At 44.4% G+C, this 22,692-nt stretch overlaps 1 protein-coding gene across 3 annotated transcripts in view; it reads right to left on the reverse strand.

Annotated features, from left to right (window-relative positions):
• FUZ (fuzzy planar cell polarity protein) overlaps positions 1-22,692 on the reverse strand; it is a 90,885-nt gene that overhangs the window by 61,480 nt on the left and 6,713 nt on the right. For all 3 annotated transcript variants that reach the window (XM_088462569.1, XM_088462568.1, XM_088462570.1), the window contains exons 2-3: positions 19,538-19,659; positions 14,116-14,200 (exon numbers count right to left, since the gene is read on the reverse strand). In XM_088462569.1, coding sequence (XP_088318695.1) covers positions 14,116-14,200; positions 19,538-19,659 — 207 coding nt within the window. The remainder of the gene's footprint in view (positions 1-14,115; positions 14,201-19,537; positions 19,660-22,692) is intronic.

Genomic DNA, 22,692 nt, shown 5'->3' on the forward strand with positions numbered 1-22,692 from the left:
CAGTGAATGAATTTATTTAGATTTATGTATGTTCTACCGCAGGGTGCAGATTTTTTTAATGCGCAATACAAATATGTAGCTCTAACACTTTTAAATAGCACCATTATTCTATTCCCAAGTCTGACAGCATACAGCAGGCATCATTACTCTATTCCCAAGTCTGACAGCATACAGCAGGCACCATTATTCTATTCCCAAGTCTGACAGCATACAGCAGGCATCATTACTCTATTCCCAAGTCTGACAGCATACAACAGGCACCATTATTCTATTCCCAAGTCTGACAGCATACAGCAGGCATCATTACTCTATTCCCAAGTCTGACAGCATACAGCAGGCATCATTACTCTATTCCCAAGTCTGACGGCATACAGCAGGCACCATTAGTCTATTCCCAAGTCTGACAGCATACAGCAGGCATCATTACTCTATTCCCAAGTCTGACAGCATACAGCAGGCACCGTTACTCTATTCCCAAGTCTGACAGCATACAGCAGGCATCGTTACTCTATTCCCAAATCTGACAGCATACAGCAGGCATCGTTACTCTATTCCCAAGTCTGACAGCATACAGCAGGCATCGTTACTCTATTCCCAAGTATGACAGCATACAGCAGGCATCATTACTCTATTCCCAAATTTGACAGCATACAGCAGGCATCGTTACTCTATTCCAAAATCTGACAGCATACAGCAGGCATCGTTACTCTATTCCCAAGTCTGACAGCATACAGCAGGCATCGTTACTCTATTCCCAAGTCTGACAGCATACAGCAGGCATCGTTACTCTATTCCCAAGTCTGACAGCATACAGCAGGCATCGTTACTCTATTCCCAAGTCTGACAGCATACAGCAGGCATCGTTACTCTATTCCCAAGTATGACAGCATACAGCAGGCATCGTTACTCTATTCCCAATTCCGACAGCATACAGCAGGCATCGTTACTCTATTCCCAATTCTGACAGCATACAGCAGGCATCGTTACTCTATTCCCAAGTCTGACAGCATACATCATTTCTTTATTCCCAAGTCTGACGGCATACAGCAGGCATCATTACTCTATTCCCAAGTCTGACGGCATACAGCAGGCATCATTACGCTATTCCCAAGTCTGACGGCATACAGCAGGCATCATTACTCTATTCCCAAGTCTGACGGCATACAGCAGGCATCGTTACTCTATTCCCAAGTCTGACAGCATACAGCAGGCATCATTACTCTATTCCCAAGTCTGACAGCATACAGCAGGCACCATTACTCTATTCCCAAGTCTGACAGCATACAGCAGGCACCATTACTCTATTCCCAAGTCTGACAGCATATAGCAGGCATCATTACTCAAGTCCCAAGTCTGATCAAGCCCACTGTATTGTGAAAATTAACAGTGTCACTTGAAAAAAAAACACACATACTAATTTAAGTAAAGAAACATGATTTAGAGCAGGGGCCCACCAGCTTCTGTGGAACAACACATTCCAGCATGCCCTGCCACAGTTTTGCTATTAGAGCATGCTAAAACTATGGCAGGGCATGCTTGGATGAGTAGTTCCACAGCAGATGGAAGGCCATCTATTGAATACCCATGACTTTGAATCTTATCATATTTAAAGTGTATGAGATGATCCTTGTGTTATTGACCACGTTCATTGAGGCCCCCAAAGTGGGCCCATCGTCTACACTAAATGGAGATAGACCATTTTCAGGGCCTAAACGTAGATTTGTGGGCATGTAGTATCAATTCACTACAAAACAGATAGAACTTCAGTGAGGTCACCGGTTCCTTGCAAGATTGTAGGCTCCGTGCTAACACAGCGCCTGGTTCACTACGGATCGTAACTGCGGATGCAATAGCGATTACGCACGCAGTTCTACTGCGATAGTATGCTAATACATTGTGATCGGTATGCCCTCGCAACACTCCACTTTACCTCACACACATCCGTAATGTTTAGCAAGCCTCCAAAATAATCGGTGCAATTGAGTACCATTGCAGCCTCACACACACTTGCACAAGATCTGACCTTACTCAGAAATTACTAACTTCATCGCACGTTATCAGACCGCAGGCTGCGCAGGGCATCACAGTGGCTAATTTATGCACGCCCCTGTAACGGCATTCAAATGCACTGTCATGCCTGCATTTTGCCGACCACCCCAACGTAACCACCAACAAACGGCACTTCCTGTCACTCTGAGATGGGTCCGCGTAGTCACTGCGATTGCAGTCCAGATCGCAGTGGACGGTTCGCGCACACGCACTGCCATGCATACGCAGGACGCAAAAATCGGATGTGTATTAGCAACTGCGATCTTTGCTGAATCAGGCCCACAGTCCACAAAATGGACATCTCCACTCCATCCAAGTGACCGTTCCCCTTTGAGTGTTTCTCATTGACCATGATGAAATTTCTCTTCAACAATGTTACTGACACCAGCCACGTGCCAGCCCTGCTCGGCATATTCTGTGGCTCTTTTCCCAGAAACTCCTGTACGGTAAAGATGTTCTACACATTCACAGAATTATGGTTCAGAAGCTTCGTTATGGGCTTGTATTGGCAACAGTGTGTCTCACTCTGACCTCAGGGCCATCTTAACGTATAGGCACACTGGGCAGCTGCCCAGGGCCCCATGAATTTAGGGCCTTCGAGCAGTGGCTGGCTGAGCTGGGGGGAATCTACATGGAGTGTTTGGACGGTCGCTCCGCGCATAGGGCAGCCAGCTGAGGGGCAAGTAGAGTCAGATGCTATCCGCCTGCTCCGATTGTGTAATACATACAATCCGAGCAGCCAGACAGCATTCTCTCCCTGCCTCCCAGCCTGCAGCTACAGAGCCAGATTCAGGGGCTGAAGGCGCAATCCCCTGGGCCCCTCTCTCCCAGGGTACCCCTATACTTTAATCACAGCTGCAGTGAAGAGCAGGAACTGCACTTTGAGCTGGAGAAGAGAATGATGTGGAATCCATAGTCCACACTTTACATGATGGGGTTTTTTTATGTTTAAACATTGATTATGATGAAAGTACCAATAAATCTAAAAAGTTTTAATTTAATTTACTGTTTACATTTCTATTCTCGTGAATGGGTGTGTAGTTTCCCCAGGGCCTACAATGCTCTTAAGACAGCCCTGTCTGACCTACATATAATGCATACTTGTAATATAAATCACTAACTGCCCACAGGGATATGGTGACAACTCCTATAGGAGTGTGTTTAAGCAGTGATGGCTGGAGGCCAGACCTTCCTGGAATCAGCACACTCCTGTAGGAGTTCATACTACACCCCTGTGTGCTACTCATTAAATGTACTGCATTACACATACTTGCCAACTCTCCCTCATTGTCAGGGAGACTCCCTGAAATAGTAGCAATCTCCCTGTCTCCCTGAAGAGTCTAGCAATCTCCCTCATTTCATCCTTACCCCCATTATGAAGCTGTTATATTAAAAAAAAAAGAGATATATACATTCAAATGGGATCATTAGTGTCATTTCCTTGCATTGGTTATTATAAGGCACAATGATCCCTATGAATTTCTGAAAAGTATTGGTGTGTTTTCATCAACAAATAGATCTTGCTAACTGCTTTTGGGCTGGTTTACATTTGGATGTAAGTGTTAGGACACGCCTCTCAGATTTATGAGGACACGCCCACTGTAACACGCGCTCATAGGTGCTGCTCTCACAATCTCCCTGAAATGCTTTTTCAAAAGCAGGCAAGTATGGCATTACACATGTGCTACTACAGACCTGTGGAGATGATCCTTTCACCAGTTACAACCAGCACGCAGTTACGAGAGCTAAATGCGGATACTGGGGTGCAGTACTCTGGGCCTGTTTCGGTAAGGATCGCTATTGCGATTACGCACGCAGTCTCACTGCAAAGACATGCTAATGACTAATCGCAACGCCATACGCAGCCTAACATAAGGACGCCCCACTTTACCTTACACACACCCGTAACACATAGCAAGACTGCAAAACCATCGGTAACACCGAGTACCATCGCAACCTCACGCACACTTGCACAAGCTCTGACCTTATTCAGGAATTGCTAACTTCATCGCACGCAGGGAGTACACAAGCTGTGTACACATCCCAGTGGCTATTTTATGCACACCCCTGTAACGGTGTTCAAGCACACTGGCCCGTCTGCATTTTGCCAACCAGCCTCCCGTCACCACCCCCAAACATTACTTTCAGTCAATCACTCTGCGATGGGTCTGCTTGGTCACTGCGATCGCAGTCCCGATTGCTGTGGAGTCTTCGCCCACGCACACTGCGATGCATACCAATGCGCACAAAGCAACAATTGGCCGATTGCGTGCGAAATCACAGTTGCAACCCTTGCAGAATCAGGCCCTATATCTTGTTTTAAACTACAGGTAATGCAGCCACAAATTGACTTACTTCAATGTTTGCTTCTGAATCCATCTCCTGACCATTTTATATGAGCGAAGAGGTGAACTCATCTCATGGGCAGAATATACTAGATGGCACAAATGACCTAGTGGTGCTTCTAACAAGGCACTGTGCACAAACTCCGCACAAATTCCTGCACAGGGAGAGTATGCTTGGCTGAGTAGTGCTGCTTAGCGTGATGGGAGGTGGTGAGAATACCCCAGGCACAGAGTACAGTGATTGTAATGTTAGATATGGTGCCGGTTCCCCTTCAAAGGTCTTATTTTGCATTCAAACAAAGGCCATGCAGATTTGCAGACACCTGACATGCAGGTCATCCATCTGTTCAGGGAATAGTGCAGTGCCGGGAGCAACAGGCGTTACAGAGAGAAAGGAAGGTCTGCCAAACAGGTTTTAAAATTGTTACTGTATCCTGACACGAAACTCATGAATTTGCTGAAATCTCAGGTATACGCATCCCACAGTTAACAGTGATATTGGCCTTTCCCCAGCCCTGGCCCTCAACTACTTAATGACAGGAGGTGTTGTGCTATAACCAGAATAATACTTGCAGCAACAACTAACACAGGAATGCAGTGCATCTGTTTTTCTACCTGAGAAATTATTATATTATATGAGGGCGTGACTGTGACCTTACAAGGATAAGCTCAAATAAACAGCATTCCGCCATGTTAATCTAGTGAATATGGAAAATAATAAAAAAACTGATGTTTTAAATAGTCCAAGGTTGAAAATGGTGCAGTTTGAAGCTTAGGGCAAAATTTACTAAGCGTCGGGTTCTAAACCTGGCGGTTTGGTGACGGTTTTGCTATCTGCAGATTTACTAAGCACAAAACCGCCATTAAAACACATTTTAGAATAGAATAGAACAGGGCTGTCATTTAGAAACCACTGCAAAACCGCCACCAAACCCCCGGGGTTTAGGACCCGCCGTCAAGCTGCTACCAAACCCCCGGGGTTTAGGACCTGCCGTCAAACCGCTACCAAACCGCCGGGGTTTAGGACCTGCCGTCAAACCGCTACCAAACCGCCGGGGTTCAGAAACTGCTGCTTAGAAAATTTTGCTCAGAGTATGAAATTCTACAGCAAACTTCAGTGATTTATGGCACATAAAATAGGGCAACTCACCAGAACCTTGCTGAACACTCGCCAGAAAATGGCTCTGGAGTTTTAGGGCTAAGATTTTTGAAAAACGTAAAAATAAATAATAATAATTACAAAATATGCCCCATTTGAAAGATAAGGCTTTTCATAACTTTATGCATGTCAGGTGCTGGGTGTGCTGGCTTCACACATGAGCCACAATTTGGCTGACTTCTCCCCACTTACTGGATTTGTTCTGCAAACAAGAGAGCAATTAGACCAATTAAGGTTATATAAAAGGCTTAGGGTGGTTTGGGGCTGGATAGAAGCACACTGAGATTAATAGGCCTGCTACCTCCTCTCTCAGTAAACCATTTAATTGGTGCAGGAGTCAGCTGCACTGACGTCACTATATTATCTATTGATTCACTGCAGAGGAGGCAAATTCAAAACTGCCCACTGCTTTGTACTTGGTAGCCAGGGGCGCCGAGAGGGGGGGGGGGAGCAGGTGCTGATTACCAGGGCCCGGGCTTGATAGGGGGCCCGGGACGCAGCACACCACTAGCCTTTTTAGCATTTTTTTTTTACCTTTTTGTAATCACATTAATGTTTACTACACCTTCGCGGCGGCAGGCGGAAGGGGGGGGGGGGGGGGGGGGAGTCGTGGTCATCGCACTGAGGTGACCGTACAGTTAGTGTCCTGCGTGTTGCGGACACTGGATTGCAGCTGCCGAGTGCTGAACCAATCCACAGTGGAGCCAATAGTCTCGTGAGATGATGACGTCATCTCGCGAAACTCTCATCACCAGGCCCGGGGCGGCGGACGGGAACTGGGAAGAACTTCAGAAAGCCAGGCTGGGTGACCATTGGCAGGTACAGTGAGTCAGTAAGAACTCTCTGTATGACTCATGGAAGAGCCACTGACTACTGTGTTCTGTAACTGTGAGTCTATATGAGTGACTAGGATGTTTCTGACACTGTGGTGCTGCTGCTGAAGGCTGTAAATTTGTCATTTCTGTATAATTAATGTAAAAATATAATGCACTTGAAACCATTAGTGTATATATTATATTATGTTTTAGTTTTTATTGTTTTATTTTTTTTTATTTATATATATATACATACACACACACACATATATACATACATATATATATATAAATCATATATAATTCTTCCACAATCCGGCACTCAATGTATCAATTATGTACTTGCCCGGGTGCCCTCCTCAATGTAGCTGATGGTCTCAGGCACATGTGTAAGCTTGATAAAAGCGCAGAATAAAGACGCTGAAACGTTGCTATGTACAGCTGAAGTTGTCCAGTGCTTTATTCCGGAGTGCCGCCAGAGGGATTGGATAAATCATATATAATATATAGATAGGTATATCTACTTAATTATATGTGTAACATATTTACATATATTTGTGTGTATAAATATCTGTGTCTATATATGTATATATGTGTGTTATATATATATATATATATATACACACACACATACACACACACACATATATATATACACACACATATACACACACATATATATATTGGTAGCATGGCATCGTCGTACATGATATCATCTGATTGATTGTGCAGCAGGGCAACTTGAAGATTTCGTATGTAATCAAGGGAGTACGCAAATCGAGTACATGCACTGCACGATATGCCCGGTTTGTGCCAATATTGTGCAGATGTGTACCCACAGTAAAGACGGGTACACATTAAGTGATATGTCGCCCAATCCAGCAGATCGGAGCGACATATCAGGCACATCGGCCACTGTGTACCCACTATGTTGCTGGCAATGCGCGCTCCGAATACAGCATGGTCCCCGCCGACGCTGCTGGTATCGGCAAGTAGGTACGCACTTGTCAATGCCGGCAACTGACCGGGTCCCGCCGCTAAAGAGGTCGGTACACACTAGACCGTCTAGTGTGTACCGGCCTTAATACTGAATACTTTCTGCCCAGCTGCTGAGAGCTATGTCATGCTCCTATGAGTGGGTGCATCTCTCATGCTAGACATGCCCCCAAAGAGGTGCAACCATGCCCCCAAAATGCTGTGGCCACACCCCCTCCAGGGGGGAGCCCCGGGAAGTTGCTGAACCGGGGCCCATGATTTCTCTTGGCAGCCCTGTTGGTAGCCTACATGCAGTAATGTATGGAATAAGAGTTTTTGACCTTGTAGATCTGGAACCTTGGGAAACTTCAAGTCTCTCACTTGCAGGAGTCCCAAGTCTGAGGTCACCAGCACATCACCACCATTGTGTCTGCATCAGTCCCCCCACCCAAATTGTCTGTACCCTGCTAGAATAAAGCCTGCGTGCCTGTAGTGTATTCTACCCACCAGCACACACCTGCCGTCACTGAGGCTATGAGAGCAAGTATTCGACATGTTGTTATATAGAAATTCCCCTACCACTCACTCTGCCACCTATTGCCTTATTGGATATATATTCAATATGATCCTCTCTTCTCAAGCAAGTGCAATATCCTGCCTTGGAATGGTCAATGGGTATAGTTATACGGAATATAGCTTCCGCTAGCTTACAGGGGATGTATGTGAGAGCTGCAGATGGGGCTACTCAGGAAGACAGTGGGTGGGCTACTTTGTGGGCGGTGTCCCGATGGAAATGTGTGACGGGCGCAGGGAACATTGGCAAGCTCTGTGGAGGGCACAGTGCACACTGGTAACTGTGTGGAGGGCACAAGGGTGAGATGAAAGCTGGTTAGCAGAGGGTGACATGTGATAGTACAGATATTAATGTACATGAAATGTGTTCTTTTGATTTATGTAACCTGTCTTATTTTTGATACTCCTAACCACAGGGAACCCGTTTTCACACCAACCTTTGTAAAAGTGAAACCATTCTAGTAGGGCAGAGCAGACGGTATCAGACAAATCCTGGTCGCAGTAAACCCTGGTTAGTGTTAGGCACCACTCCGGGAGGGTTAGGGGAGGGGGGGGAGAGGGTTAGGGTACTTACCGCCCCTGTCGGGATCTTCATGCATCGGGATGCCACTGTCGGGATTTGAACCAGCGGCTATTGAGCCGCCGATATTTTATACCAAACCTGTAACAATATTGAGACTTTGCCTAATCTCTTTGTTTTAATTATATTGCGAGTTTAACCATTTTTATTTTAATATTTATAAAAATGTACCTGTGGATCATCTATGGATTAAAGGAAATTTATCCTACAATTTCTATAAACTTTATGCACTGGGGTTATTCATCTGGTTTGGAAATATACTGAGGGGACATCTCTTAGGACTATAGCACCCAACCATACCGTAGGCTTCATTTCTATTCATAAAACTGACTTTACAAGGAACTTCCATAGACATAAAACCTTATGTTGTGACACAGGGCCGTAACTAGGGTAGTGCGACCAGTGCCATAGCATAGGGCACCACAGGGCAGGGGGCACTGTTTGGGTCTGGCAATTTCCTGTTTATTATCATTCTCACTTGTAGCTTCCTCTTATTTTATCCCCAGCATCTCCTGGCCTCCCCTATCTCTTCCCTGGCACTTCCCCATGAGGTCATGGCCCTTTTTCAGGTGCACTATCTTATATCCCTATTTAAAAAATGAGGGGGGGGGGGCACCAATGCTCTCTCTGGCACAGGTCACCTAAAAGTCTGTTGTAACGTGTCCTATTAGGGCTTCTTACACATGATCTAAATGTTAGAAAACCATTGAAACTCTTTCACTCAAACTCATAAAACCAATGAAATTATAACCATTAAAATAAATGGACGTGTTCTGAGTGCAATACAGACACTTCCTGTGGTTAATTGCAGACTCAGCGCTGTCATGGCGTGAGATTGCTGTCACTCACAAAATGGTGGAGCTGCGTGTGTTCACTGGAATACACACTTGGGGCTAGATTTACTAAGTTGAGCTTTTGCAAGTAGCCTATTCTTGGAGATATTGACCCCACAAATCAATAGGTATATTACTTACATATTATTTATATAGATTTTTAGATTATTTATATAGTCCAAACGATGCGATCACACCAGGCAAGAGGCTAAGGGGAGTCTGTATTAATTTTTTGTATGCCTGAAGAAGGAATTATATGCGAAACGTTCACTCTTCAGCGATTGTCTGTATCTTCCAACTTTACCATTTTCTCTGAAGTTATTTCCATGCCATAAGTGCCACTACATATACTGCAGAATGGAGCGTATCAACCAATACACCAGAGCCATAACTAGACTTTCTGGTGCCCTGGGCAAGAAAGAGCATTGGTTTCCCCCATCCTATTTTTCAAATAGGGATGTAAGATGCGTGCCCTAAAAAGGGTTGCTTCCTCACAGGAAGGGGGCATGAAAAATTTGATATGTCCCATACGATGATAAAGGGATACCGATCCCCTTGTACCACTGCTATCCAGGTGTCATTGCCAAATACAGTGTGAATCCAATGGCTGCAGTGATGCAGTGATACAGTAACCTAGGGTAGGGTCTCCCTTGTCGTAAGCCCCGGAGAGCTTTCGGCTCTGTCTGAGCCGGAAGCTCTCCACTGACATCACTAGTGATGTCAGTGGGGCCGCCCCCAAATGGTAGGCGTTCCCATGGGAACGCCCCTGTTTGGGCTGCCACCCCCCGGCCCGCCTTCCAAACGTGGCGAGCCGTCAATCAACATCGACAGCTCGCCCCCTTTGGATCGAGACCCGCTACGACCGGCGCTGTCGGTCGTAGAGGGTCTCACGCATGTGCACGACGGCGCCGTCGTGTGCATGCTCTGTGGGGGGCGATCGACCCGGTCCGAGTGCATCGGCGCTAACGACCGGGTCTGAATGACCCCCATAGTATCAGGTATCTTCTCCTTTACTCTTAGGAACATCCAGACTACACCGCCTCATTCAATGTTCCCACTGCACTGTTACGCGACATCAGTGGGGTGAGGTGCGCTACTTCTAGATCCGGTTTAGTTTCCTTTCTTTTATCTTTTCTCTATGGTGTTTTTTGCATGGGAGTTTAGAGACACTATTAGCTCTATGCTGAGAGGTGTCCTGCATACATCAGGTGCAGGGGATTCTCTATCGCCCTGCCATTACCACTCATCTGTCTGTAATTAGTATTCCATAGGCATTTCCACTCCCTTATTGTCCCACCAGTAAGCAGAATACACATACCTGTATATCAGGCTTAAGGTGGATGTACACGGGAGATTAGTGGGTGCCGACTCTTATTATTTCATACCCTCATGGTACATGTGGTGGGTCCGTTCATATCCCATTCAATACAACTATAAATGGGATACAGAAGCAACCTATCCCCTTACCTTTAAGTGAGTGGTATCTATTACCTGATTTATTATCTACTTAGTGCTATGATGTATCTCTATTAATTCTGTTGAATAACAGTGACTTATTATTCGCAATACATTGTATTTATATGTTTGGGCAATTGACATCTTAATAATAATACATTGTAGATTAATTATTGCATGTCACTAGGGCGGACTGATGTTCCAGTATTCCCTTCAGAAATTTATCTGTTGAAATTTATCTGTTTTTGAGTATATATTTCATTCTGAGATTTTTTTCACCTGCAAATCTCGATTGTAATATTCTAGGACTATCAATTTTTAATGATTACACATTTGGAAATAATGATTCAGTGATTATTTCACCGATATATCGGCTCATTTTTTCATCAAGCTATGACATCGATGATTTGATTGATTATTGTATTTTGGTATGGTGAACCAACGCTAACAATTGTATCTATTATTTCATTTGATGCTTTAATTGTCATATGTTCATTCACTAATACCTAATTGCATCAAGCTATGATATTGATGATTGATTACCGCATGTTGTTACAGTGAACCGATGTTATAGCATTTCTCTAACGTACAGTATGGTCTCAATAACAACTGTACCATACGGTTCATTTGGAAATTTTATTATGGTGAGTTATGACAGCGTAGGCATTATTATTTGTTATTAGATCTATATTCCAATATCAGCTGTACTTCTTATATGACCACCATTTTGCATTGTATGTTGTTCATGTTGTTCTATGTGGTTAGTCCTTCTTATATGATTATTCGTTTTTCTTGCATTTAATAAAAGTTACGTTTTACAATAACATAGACAGCTATACTGTGCCCCAAAAACAAAAGAGAGTCGTTTTTCTCCTTTTCTCCTTGTTAAAGATAGGGATGGCCAGGAGATGCCCGGGATCAAAGAAAATAAAGCCACCGAAAATTGACAGGCCCGAGCAGTGCCCCCTGCCTGCGGTGCCCAGTGCCGAGGCACATGCCGCACTAGCCTAGTTATGGTTTTGCAGTATACTGATGCAATGACAGGACTCTCCCATGATACCGTTTTATTAGGGGAAGAGACCAAAGCCATTTTTTTATTTTTACAAACATTTTTTTTTTATTGATCTACTAGCAAAAATCTATTAAATATCATTGTAAACAGCAATAAAATAATTCTATTCAATGGCCATTCTGATCCAGGATAAGGAAGCACCGTTGTGTGTTACAACACATTTCATTGTAAAGAGCGGTGGATGAATAGGAGAGGCTACATAGCAGTCTGTGTACAGGGCACACAGTGACATTGGTGTGAATGGTGGATGAATAGGATAGGCTACATAGCAGTCTGTGTACAGGGCACACAGTGACATTGGTGTGAGTGGTGGATGAATAGGAGAGGCTACATAGCAGTCTGTGCACAGGGCACACAGTGACATAGGTGTGAATGGTGGGTGAATAGGATAGGCTACATAGCAGTCTGTGCACAGGGCACACAGTGACATTGGTGTGAGTGGTGGATGAATAGGATAGGCTACATAGCATTCTGTGCACAGGGCACACAGTGACATTGGTGTGAATGGTGGATGAATAGGAGAGGTTACATAGCAGTCTGTGCACAGGGAACACAGTGACATTGGTGTGAGAGGTGGGTGAATAGGACAGCTTACATAGCAGTCTGTGTACAGGGCACACAGTGACATTGGCGTGAATGGTGGATGAATAGGATAGGCTACATAGCAGTCTGTGCACAGGGCACACAGTGACACTGGTGTGAATGGTGGATGAATAGGAGAGGCTACATAGCGGTCTGTGCATAGGGCACACAGTGACATTGGTGTTAGTGGTGGGTGAATAGGAGAGGCTACATAGCAGTCTGTGCACAGGGCACACAGTGACACTGGTGTGAATGGTGGATGAATAGGAGAGGCTACATAGCAGTCTGTGCATAGGGCACACAGTGACATTGGTGTTAGTGGTGGGTGAATAGGAGAGGCTACATAGCAGTCTGTGCACAGGGCACACAGTGACATTGGTGTGAGTGGTGGATGAATAGGAGAGGTTACATAGCAGTCTGTGCATAGGGCACACAGTGACACTGGTGTGAGAGGTGGGTGAATAGGACAGGTTACATAGCAGTCTGTGTACAGGGCACACAGTGACATTGGTGTGAATGGTGAATGAATAGGATAGGCTACATAGCAGTCTGTGCACAGGGCACACAGTGAAATTGGTGTGAGTGGTGGATGAATAGGACAGGCTACATAGCAGTCTGTGCACAGGCCACACAGTGACATTGGTGCGAGTGGTGGGTGAATAGGAGAGGCTACATAGCAGTCTGTGCACAGGGCACACACTGACATTGGTGTGAATGGTGGATGAATAGGATAGGCTACATAGCAATCTGTGCACAGGGCACACAGTGACATTGGTGAGAGGTGGGTGAATAGGACAGGTTATATAGCAGTCTGTGTGCAGGGTACACAGTGACATTGATGTGAATGGTGGATGAATAGGATAGGCTACATAGCAGTCTGTGCACAGGGCACACAGTGACATTGGTGTGAGTGGTGGGTGAATAGGAGAGGCTACATAGCAGTCTGTGCATAGGGCACACAATGACATTGATGTGAGTGGTGGGTGCAGGTGCTGCTGCCACCAGTCTGTATAGTGCTGCTGGTCATGTGGGCCATTCCCACGACAGGGCCCCTATGCATTTCAATGCAAATAGAGCACCTCAAAGAAAAATGTTGGCAGAAGCGATTTTATCATGGGTGAAGCCGCGGGCAACAGCTAGTTTAAAAATAAAAAAACAATTCACTAGACAGGTAGCTCAATAAGTACCTCAGTCAATGTGATTTAAGTATCTCTGCTCAGGTATGGATATCCTGGACTGTAATACTCCTTTCACACAAACTCCGGGAAATCGTGTTGCATCTATTCACATCACACTTTAGTCCCAGGAAAATCCTGGCTTGTCGCCTTTCACACTGGACCCGTCTGTTCTGCAGAACAGCATCATCACATTGCTACCTTATTAAAAGCTTGCAATTACCCAATGAGGTTCCCTGATCATCAGACATGTAGAGTAACCCTGGCCTCCCCTTTCTTACTGCAGCCTATCTGGCTCAGATCTGGGTCACTTAATCCAGGATGAACCATTCCCACAGACACATGAGCTGGGTTTTTCCTGGGCCCTTGTCTTGGTGTGAAGGGGATATGAGAGTGTCTTGAGGACTGAGTGTGTCCTAGCCTGAATAAGAACCACCAAATGTGGAATCCCAACTATTAGTTCTGTAGCCGGGAAAAATAATAAAATGGGTGGATCGCTTACCATGGCGCCGAAAACATTCTCCAGGAGCTTGTTTAATGAGTATTCGTTGGCTGTGCTTTCACGGGACATCACTATTAGATTAATGCTACAAAAATAGAAATAATGAGTAATTAACAGCTGCGGTGCTGACAAAATGGTGAGCGTGATAGAGAACGTAACAGAGCAAGGCCAATGAGGGTTATATACAAACATTGCGGAAGTTTGCACTTAACTATAACAACCAATCAGAAGTTTGGTAAACTGACTAACTTGCAAATAAAAGCTAATACTTTATTGGACGGTATAAGCTTCCATGTGTTCTCCGCATTTGATACAAATGTATTAAGTGAGCAGTGAAAATAAACAAGTTTCTGATCATTTGAAAACACTGCCTAAAAGCACAGAAGGACACTATGGAAAATCTACAGATGTGGCCTCATACATCTAGCCCCCTTGTGCGTTAAACAGTCCTTCTAGTCACGCCATACCATGGCATGCTGCATGTCACTTTAATCAGCAGAAGCTGCTTGTGCTACCTACTCGCAATGCTGCGCAAATAAGGTGCATTTGAAGGCAAAAAGTCGCACAAAATGACACTTGGTGCTGCCTCGTTATGTGTAGCGCAAAAAAGATAGATGTATGTGAACACATCTGTATGTAATAAAAGTTACTGGAAATTTGCAGCTAAAAGCATTGTTAGTAAATAGCAATAAGCATCATCTTGACTAGTTGGAAGTCATTTGTGGCTATTAAGAGAAGAGGCTCTGTCGGTCTTAAAAGGAGATACGGTCAATAACCCGGCAAAGGGGAAATTCTATTGCACTTGATGTAAAGTGACCCCACACAGTATGGCATTGCAACTGACCAGATATCACCCTCTGGGGTTACTTATCAAGCAGTGATAAACTTACTGAAGCGGACCAGTGGAGAAGTTGCCCATGGCAAGCAATCAGCTCCTATCTATTATTTTATAGACTGTACTTGATAAATGTTACTTCAAAGCTGATTGGGTAACAACTCCATTGGCCCACTTCCCTATGTTTTTCACTGCTTGATAAATAAACCCCTCTGTGTGACCTCAAACCTACCGCAATGATGATGATGATCCCATCAAAGATGCGAGGGCCTTTAAGGGAAAATTTTCTCCAAGTACCAGTGTGTGCGCCGTCATCCTGCAATGTGCTAACTGGCGTTACCGGGAATTCTGGAATTGATTTGACCACGTGGACCAAGTACTGAAAGGCTGGATCTCATTCCGTTAAGCCTTCAATGGGTGTGGTCAAATTCACAATGAACCTTTTAGGTTGCCCAGTACATGCCAGCCAATCAAGCTGGCACATAATACTAATCCAGACATTTTTGCTTCTAGAACTTTTAAATTGTTGCCACGTTACGAAACAGACGGCTGGAAGGTAGTGACACTTAGCTGTCTATCAGGAGAGCACTCTAACACTATTATTTCATGTCTAAGTGCATCATAATAGCACACGTCTATATAGTATACCAAAGATCTATACCCTACATATGCACGTGCTACTGTTCTGTCAACATAGCCTGCAGAATGAATGCCCTTAGGTGTTTCCATACCACTAATGTATGCCAAAGGTGAGTCTCAGGTTCCCAACATTTGAAAAAAAAAAAAAAATGTTTTTAAAGGACAGCTATTATTTTAATTTAGTATCACAGCTAAATAAATATTTGATTTAATTTATGACAGTAAATTAAAATGAACCAAAAACAAACAACAAAAATGCACTCAAGAAAGTAATACACCACTAACTTTATCTTGCCACTTCAATTATATTCTTATAATAATTGAAATTATGTACTTTATGTGGTCCATAATAAAAACTACATTTATAGCGATGTCATTTGCATAGTTGATATATGGAATATGATTTGTTGGATGCAGCAGGAGAGGTGATCTGGGTCTTACAAAATGTGGAGCTGAAGGGGAACATGTATCCAAACAGGGGAGGCGTTTCCCATAAGCACCCAATCAGCTTCTAGCTTGCATTTATCAAGTACATTCCTGTAAAATCAGTGTTCTCCCCAGGCTGTTTTCTGCGGGCGCATCGCCTGGCAGAAACAGCCTACTGCCCAGCACTTTCCCCAGTCACATTCCCGATCACCCTCGCCGACCCCTGCTGTGGAACGCTGGCCTCTGAAGCGACCGGAGGCTAAAGAAGCCTCCGATTTCTTCAGAGGCAAGCATTCCCAGTGAGGCACTGTGCAGGTGACTTCATCCGCGACGTGAGGTGCCTGCCTGCACGCCTGCTGGATCTATTAGATCCAGTCAGAGCGAGGCAGCGGGAGTGAGAGCGCGAGCGCCGAGCATGTTAAGGTAAGTTCTGGGCTGGGGCCAGTCTGGGGGCACTGCATAAGGGGCACTATTTAAGCCTGGGGGCACTGCATAAGGGACCAGCCTGGATGCATTGCATAGGGGCACTACTTCAGCCTGGGAGCACTGCATAAGGGACCAACCTGGGGGCACTACATAAGGGACCAGCCTGGAAGCATTGCATAGGGGCACCACCTGGGGGCACTGCATAAGGGCAAAGCAAAACTACTGGGGACACCGTATAAAGAGGAAAACTACAGGGGACACTGTACAAAGGGGAAAACTACAAGGGGCAATGTATAAAGGGGAAAACTACAGGGGACACTGTATAAAGGAGAAAACTACAGGGGACACTGTATAAAGGAGAAAACTACAAGGGGCAATGTATAAAGAGGAAAACTACAGGGGGCAATGCATAAAGGGGAAAACTACTGGGGACACTGTATAAAGAGGAAAACTACTAGGGGACACTGTATAAAGGGGAAAACTACTAGGGGCAATGTATAAAGGGGAAAACTACAAGGGGCAATGAATAAAGAGGAAAACTACAAGGGGCAATGTATAAAGAGGAAAACTACAGGGGACACCGTATAAAGGGGAAAACTACAGGGGACACCGTATAAAGGGGAAAACTACAGGGGACACCGTATAAAGGGCAAAACTACAGGGGACACCGTATAAAGGGCAAAACTACAGGGGACACCGTATAAAGGGCAAAACTACAGGGGACACTGTATAAAGGGGAAAACTACAGGGGGCAATGTATAAAGAGGAAAACTACAGGGGGCAATGTATAAAGAGGAAAACTACAGGGGACACTGTATAAAGGGGAAAACTACAAGGGGCAATGTATAAAGAGGAAAACTACAGGGGACACTGTATAAAGAGGAAAACTACAGGGGACAATGTATAAAGAGGAAAACTACAGGGGACAATGTATAAAGAGGAAAACTACAGGGGACACTGTATAAAGAGGAAAACTACAGGGGACACTGTATAAAGGGGAAAACTACTGGGGACACTGTATAAAGGGGAAAACTACTGGGGACACTGTATAAAGGGGAAAACTACTGGGGACACTGTATAAAGAGGAAAACTACAGGGGACACTGTATAAAGGGGAACACTACAAGGGGCAATGTATAAAGGGGAAAACTACAAGGGGACACTGTATAAAGGGGAAAACTACTGGGGACACTGTATAAAGGGGAAAACTACTGGGGACACTGTATAAAGGGGAACACTACAAGGGGCAATGTATAAAGGGGAAAACTACAAGGGGCAATGTATAAAGAGGAAAACTACAAGGGGCAATGTACAAAGGGGAAAACTACAAGGGGCAATGCACAAAGGGGAAAACTACTGGGGACACTGTATAAAGAGGAAAACTACTGGGGACACTGTATAAAGAGGAAAACTACAGGGGACACTGTATAAAGAGGAAAACTACAGGGGACACTGTATAAAGAGGAAAACTACAGGGGGCAATGTATAAAGGAGAAAACTACAGGGGACACTGTATAAAGGGGAAAACTACAAGGGGCAATGCATAAAGGGGAAAACTACAAGGGACACTGTATAAAGGGGAAAACTACAAGGGGCAATGCATAAAGGGGAAAACTACAGGGGACACTGTATTAAGGGGAAAACTACTGGGGACACTGTATTAAGGGGAAAACTACTGGGGACACTGTATTAAGGGGAAAACTACTGGGGACACTGTATTAAGGGGAAAACTACTGGGGACACCGTATAAAGAGGAAAACTACAGGGGACACTGTATAAAGGGGAAAACTACAAGGGGCAATGCATAAAGGGGAAAACTACTGGGGACACTGTATAAAGGGGAAAACTACTGGGGACACCGTATAAAGAGGAAAACTACAGGGGACACTGTATAAAGGGGAAAACTACAAGGGGCAATGCATAAAGGGGAAAACTACTGGGGACACTGTATAAAGGGGAAAACTACTGGGGACACCGTATAAAGAGGAAAACTACAGGGGACACTGTATAAAGGGGAAAACTACAAGGGGCAATATATAAAGAGGAAAACTACAGGGGACACTGTATAAAGGGGAAAACTACAGGGGACACTGTACAAAAGGGAAAACTACAAGGGGCAATGTATAAAGGGGAAAACTACAGGGGGCAATATATAAAGAGGAAAACTACTGGGGACACTGTATAAAGTGGAAAACTACAGGGGGCAATGTATAAAGGGAAAAACTACAGGGGGCAATGTATAAAGGGGAAAACTACAGGGGGCAATGTATAAAGGGGAAAACTACAGGGGACACAGTATAAAGGGGAAAACTACAGGGGACACAGTATAAAGGGGAAAACTACAGGGGGCACTGTACAAAGGGCACAAATATGGGGGGCACTGCATAATGGGCACTTTTGACTTAGAGCCAGTGGGGGAGCAGCCTGAGACCTGTCGGGCTGGAATGGTAAGGGAGATACCCCTTATCCCGGACCGCGCATAATTGCGAAGGCCCCCACCCGGCTACTTCTTGATGGAAAACATTTCTGGGGAGAACACTGAAAATGATAGGTAAAAGATAATTGGTTGTGATAGGAAACTTCTCCACTTGTTCATTCTTTAGAAAGTTCGATACATCCCCCCCACCACCACCTTCTTCTGCAGAAAAGCCTGTTGACCACTACATTTAGGATCTTGAAGACACTTTGGGGATAATGTATCAAGCAGTGGAAAGAGTAGAGAAGTGGGTCAATGGGGAAGTTGCCCATAGCAACCAATCAGCATTTATCAAGCACTTTCTATAAAAATGATAGACAGAAGCTGATTGGTTGCTATGGATAACTTCCCCATTGGTCCACTTCTCATCTCTTTTGACTACATGATACATCTCCTCCGCATTGATGAATGTTGCACAGCGATTGCTCTATGTGGTCAGGGAGGGGGCTGGGGGTCTGGACAACCCTGTGTTAAACGTTTCCAATGTAAGTGTTCATTTACCAATGGGCAGTAGTGTAAACTGTTTATATATGGAATAAGTGGGAAAAATGGTTTAATCAAAGTGATGATGATGTTGTGCAAGGTCCCATAGAAGCTGCGTTAATCCCATCTGTCACTCACCTCTCATGGAACGTTCTCCATACCACTGTGCTATTCGTAGTGCGAGTAGAGGACAGGAGAACATCCTGGTTATTGGCAAACATGTGCACCCCATTCAGTGATCCAACAACAGAAAACGGCAGCTGGAAAACACAGAACGATAAGTTACTATGGATCATGATAATGTGTGTTTACACTACAGCAGAACCCGGATAAGAAACTGCTGAGATTTGCCCTGCACACACTTTACTTAGTGCAGGAAGACTTGCGCAATACGTGGCACTGACAGCTTTCCAATGCCAGCCTGCCTCTGCACCATAGCCATATATTTATACTGCCAGGTTATTTGCCTGCCTTGCCACATGAGCTTTACCCTCTATCTGATTTTTTTCTTGCCACATCACTGTGATCACAGGGGGGCAGCAAGGTGGCACAGTGGTTCGCATTTCTGCCTCACTTGTGTCCTAAATCAATTAATTCAGGGTCCTATCTGCATGCTCAGTGCAGACCATCGACCCACTTGCGAGCGGACAGCCGCTCGCGAGTGGGTCTGAATCAGGCCCTAAGGCGACTAATTGCACTTGGCCGCAATGCTATGCTAGGAATGACGAAGATATAGAAGAGCAACGAAATCAGCAGAGCAACAAAAGCACGGTTGGTCAATGCAATTGTTTTTCCAATCTTTATGTATGCATGCGAAGCCTGGACACTCAAGAAGGCAGATCGCAAGAGAATCTACGCTTTTGAATTGTGGTGTTGGAGGCGAATGCTGCGCATACCATGGACAGCAATGAATACGAACAAGGCAGTCCTAGAGCGGGTCAAACCAAAAATATCATTAGAAGGCAAGATCACCAAACAAAGACTATCGTATTTTGGACATGTCATGCGGGCTAATTAAGGAATGGGCCATATATTTTATTCGAGCATTTATAAAATGATGGTGGGGTTCTCTCTGTTCTGGTGCTTCTAGCACACTCTGGTCTGTCTCTCAGGAGTTTGTTACTTTAGCTGAGTGTGCTAGAAGCACCAGAGCAGAGAGCCACACTCCAGACAGGAAAGAGGAACTGCACGGATGTGACAGGTGCAGGGTGCTAGAATGTACACTATATCATACGTGCAACTAGTTGACATCCTAAAGGCTTTATTCAAGAACAACTCCCCCATTTCCCCCAAACCAAGATATAACTTTTACAATTAGAATTGGTTGAGGTCAAAAGAAGAAATGCAGCCCACGTCACTGGACTACAACTGGTTTGTCTAAGAGCATGATTCAAAGATGGACAGGATTGCAGAGCCGCACACAAGCACCTGTGCCTATGAAACACAACATCGATGTTGATCGATTTTTAATCAATTAAAATCAACCTTTAGTAAATTTACCCCTTGGACTCTCCAGGCAAGTTTCCATAAAAATCTGCAATAAAAATCACCTAATAAAAACTTTATATATAGGACATAAATTATGTAACTACACAATAATGACAGCTTTATGGATGGTGAAGCACCTAATTGCTATTTTCTCCTCCTACTGTATGAACAATGGTTAAAATGTGGTGTATGCCAACTGTGTGTGAACTTGGGCATCAGATCACACAGCTCAAGCAGGTCCAAGGGTGGCATCTGCTGGACAACAGGTGACATTACTTATAGGTACATTTATTCTGTCCTTATCCAAAAGGTGTATTTACTAATGATCTGCAAATGTGCAGTAACCCATGGTGAGCAATTAACTATAAAGGACCTAATGCTGTGCTAGAAATTTTGGGCACTGCCAATGTAACCTGTATTCTGTCTCTCCTCTCTGCAAACACTACTAAATATAACCAGCTCTATTAGTATAGATCTGGTCCATATTTGAACCAGTGCACACTGAATTTATTAGTGCTGGAAAAGGGGAGGCGAGTCAAACTAATCAGGGTCTCACTTTCTCCCTCAGTATACTCCCCTTACAGTTGGACTGAGATTATCTGTTGGGTCCCTCCAGCACCTCCACATTCCTATATGAAGATTGTTCTGCACTGGGGTGGTAACTGGAGTGCAGGACCTGCTACCCTCAGAATGTATCATTGTTTAGCTGATATTCAGCAATGAGAGCTGACTGTCACAGAGCATGGAGCTTACCCACAAAGACCTGGAACCGATCACCCTTCCATCGTAGAGTTCACCTCCTGCATCTACTGTAGTACAGAGGCAAGGTACCAGAACCCTCTAGCCCCTGCAGTGTTGTGATAGGAACTTATAGCAGAACTAACCAATTAAAACCAAGGATAGTATGGTTATTCAGTTTGTTTCAGAAAATTGGACATGTATTAAACTATGCGGTTTATTTACCCAGCGTCCAGAAGTAAAATCCGTCGCTCCTGATCATGTCACTTAATTCATCCGGGGCTCGAGCTTTTAGCTTTGCACCCCCAAATCTACGGAACTGGTATCCTCGCAAAGTTCGAGACCCCTAGACTCTAGAACTCTTAAAAAACAGACTCAAAACTTACCTGTTTACTCAAGCATTTCACTAATCCCCGTATAGTTCCTAAAAATATACATGCATAGTTCTCTCTTCTGTTAAGTTGATTTTGCATATTGTGTTTTTTAAATACAATTATAAGGTACTTTGAGTTCTAATGGGAGAAAAGTGCTATATAAGTAACATTATCTTTATATTATTTAGTGTTGTATAATAATTTTGGATATACTGCCATCCAGTGGCTCACCATTGATATTGCACTCTCAGTGGCCCATACAACTTGGAAGTCCTGTTTATTCTGCAATTCAGGTATCAACAGTGTTACTCCACATGCAAGCCAGCTTTCCCCCTTTTCCAGTTTCTATCAGAAGCTCCTGGCGGTCAGAAAACTGTTCGTCAGAGTAAGATTTTTTTTTTCTCTTTTGTGGAAGCTCTGACTTTTTAATGTAAGGGCAGCACAGACGGTGTAATGGTTAGCATTACTGCCTCACAGCACTGGGGTCATGGGTTCGATTCCCACTATGGTCCTAACTGTGTGGAGTTTGTATATTTTCCCTGTGCTTGCATGGGTTTCCTCCAGGTACTCGGGTTTCCTCCCACACTCCTAACATATACTGGTAGGTTAATTGCCTACCAAGCTGCCTGAGATTGTGCGCTAAGAGACCCACCGTTTAAATATCTTAATTGGCTCCTACCAAAAAAAATAAAT

Source organism: Taudactylus pleione, unplaced genomic scaffold (assembly GCF_031769625.1).
Source record: "Taudactylus pleione unplaced genomic scaffold, aTauple2 ptg000051l, whole genome shotgun sequence".
In the NCBI taxonomy this organism is placed as follows: domain Eukaryota; kingdom Metazoa; phylum Chordata; class Amphibia; order Anura; family Myobatrachidae; genus Taudactylus; species Taudactylus pleione.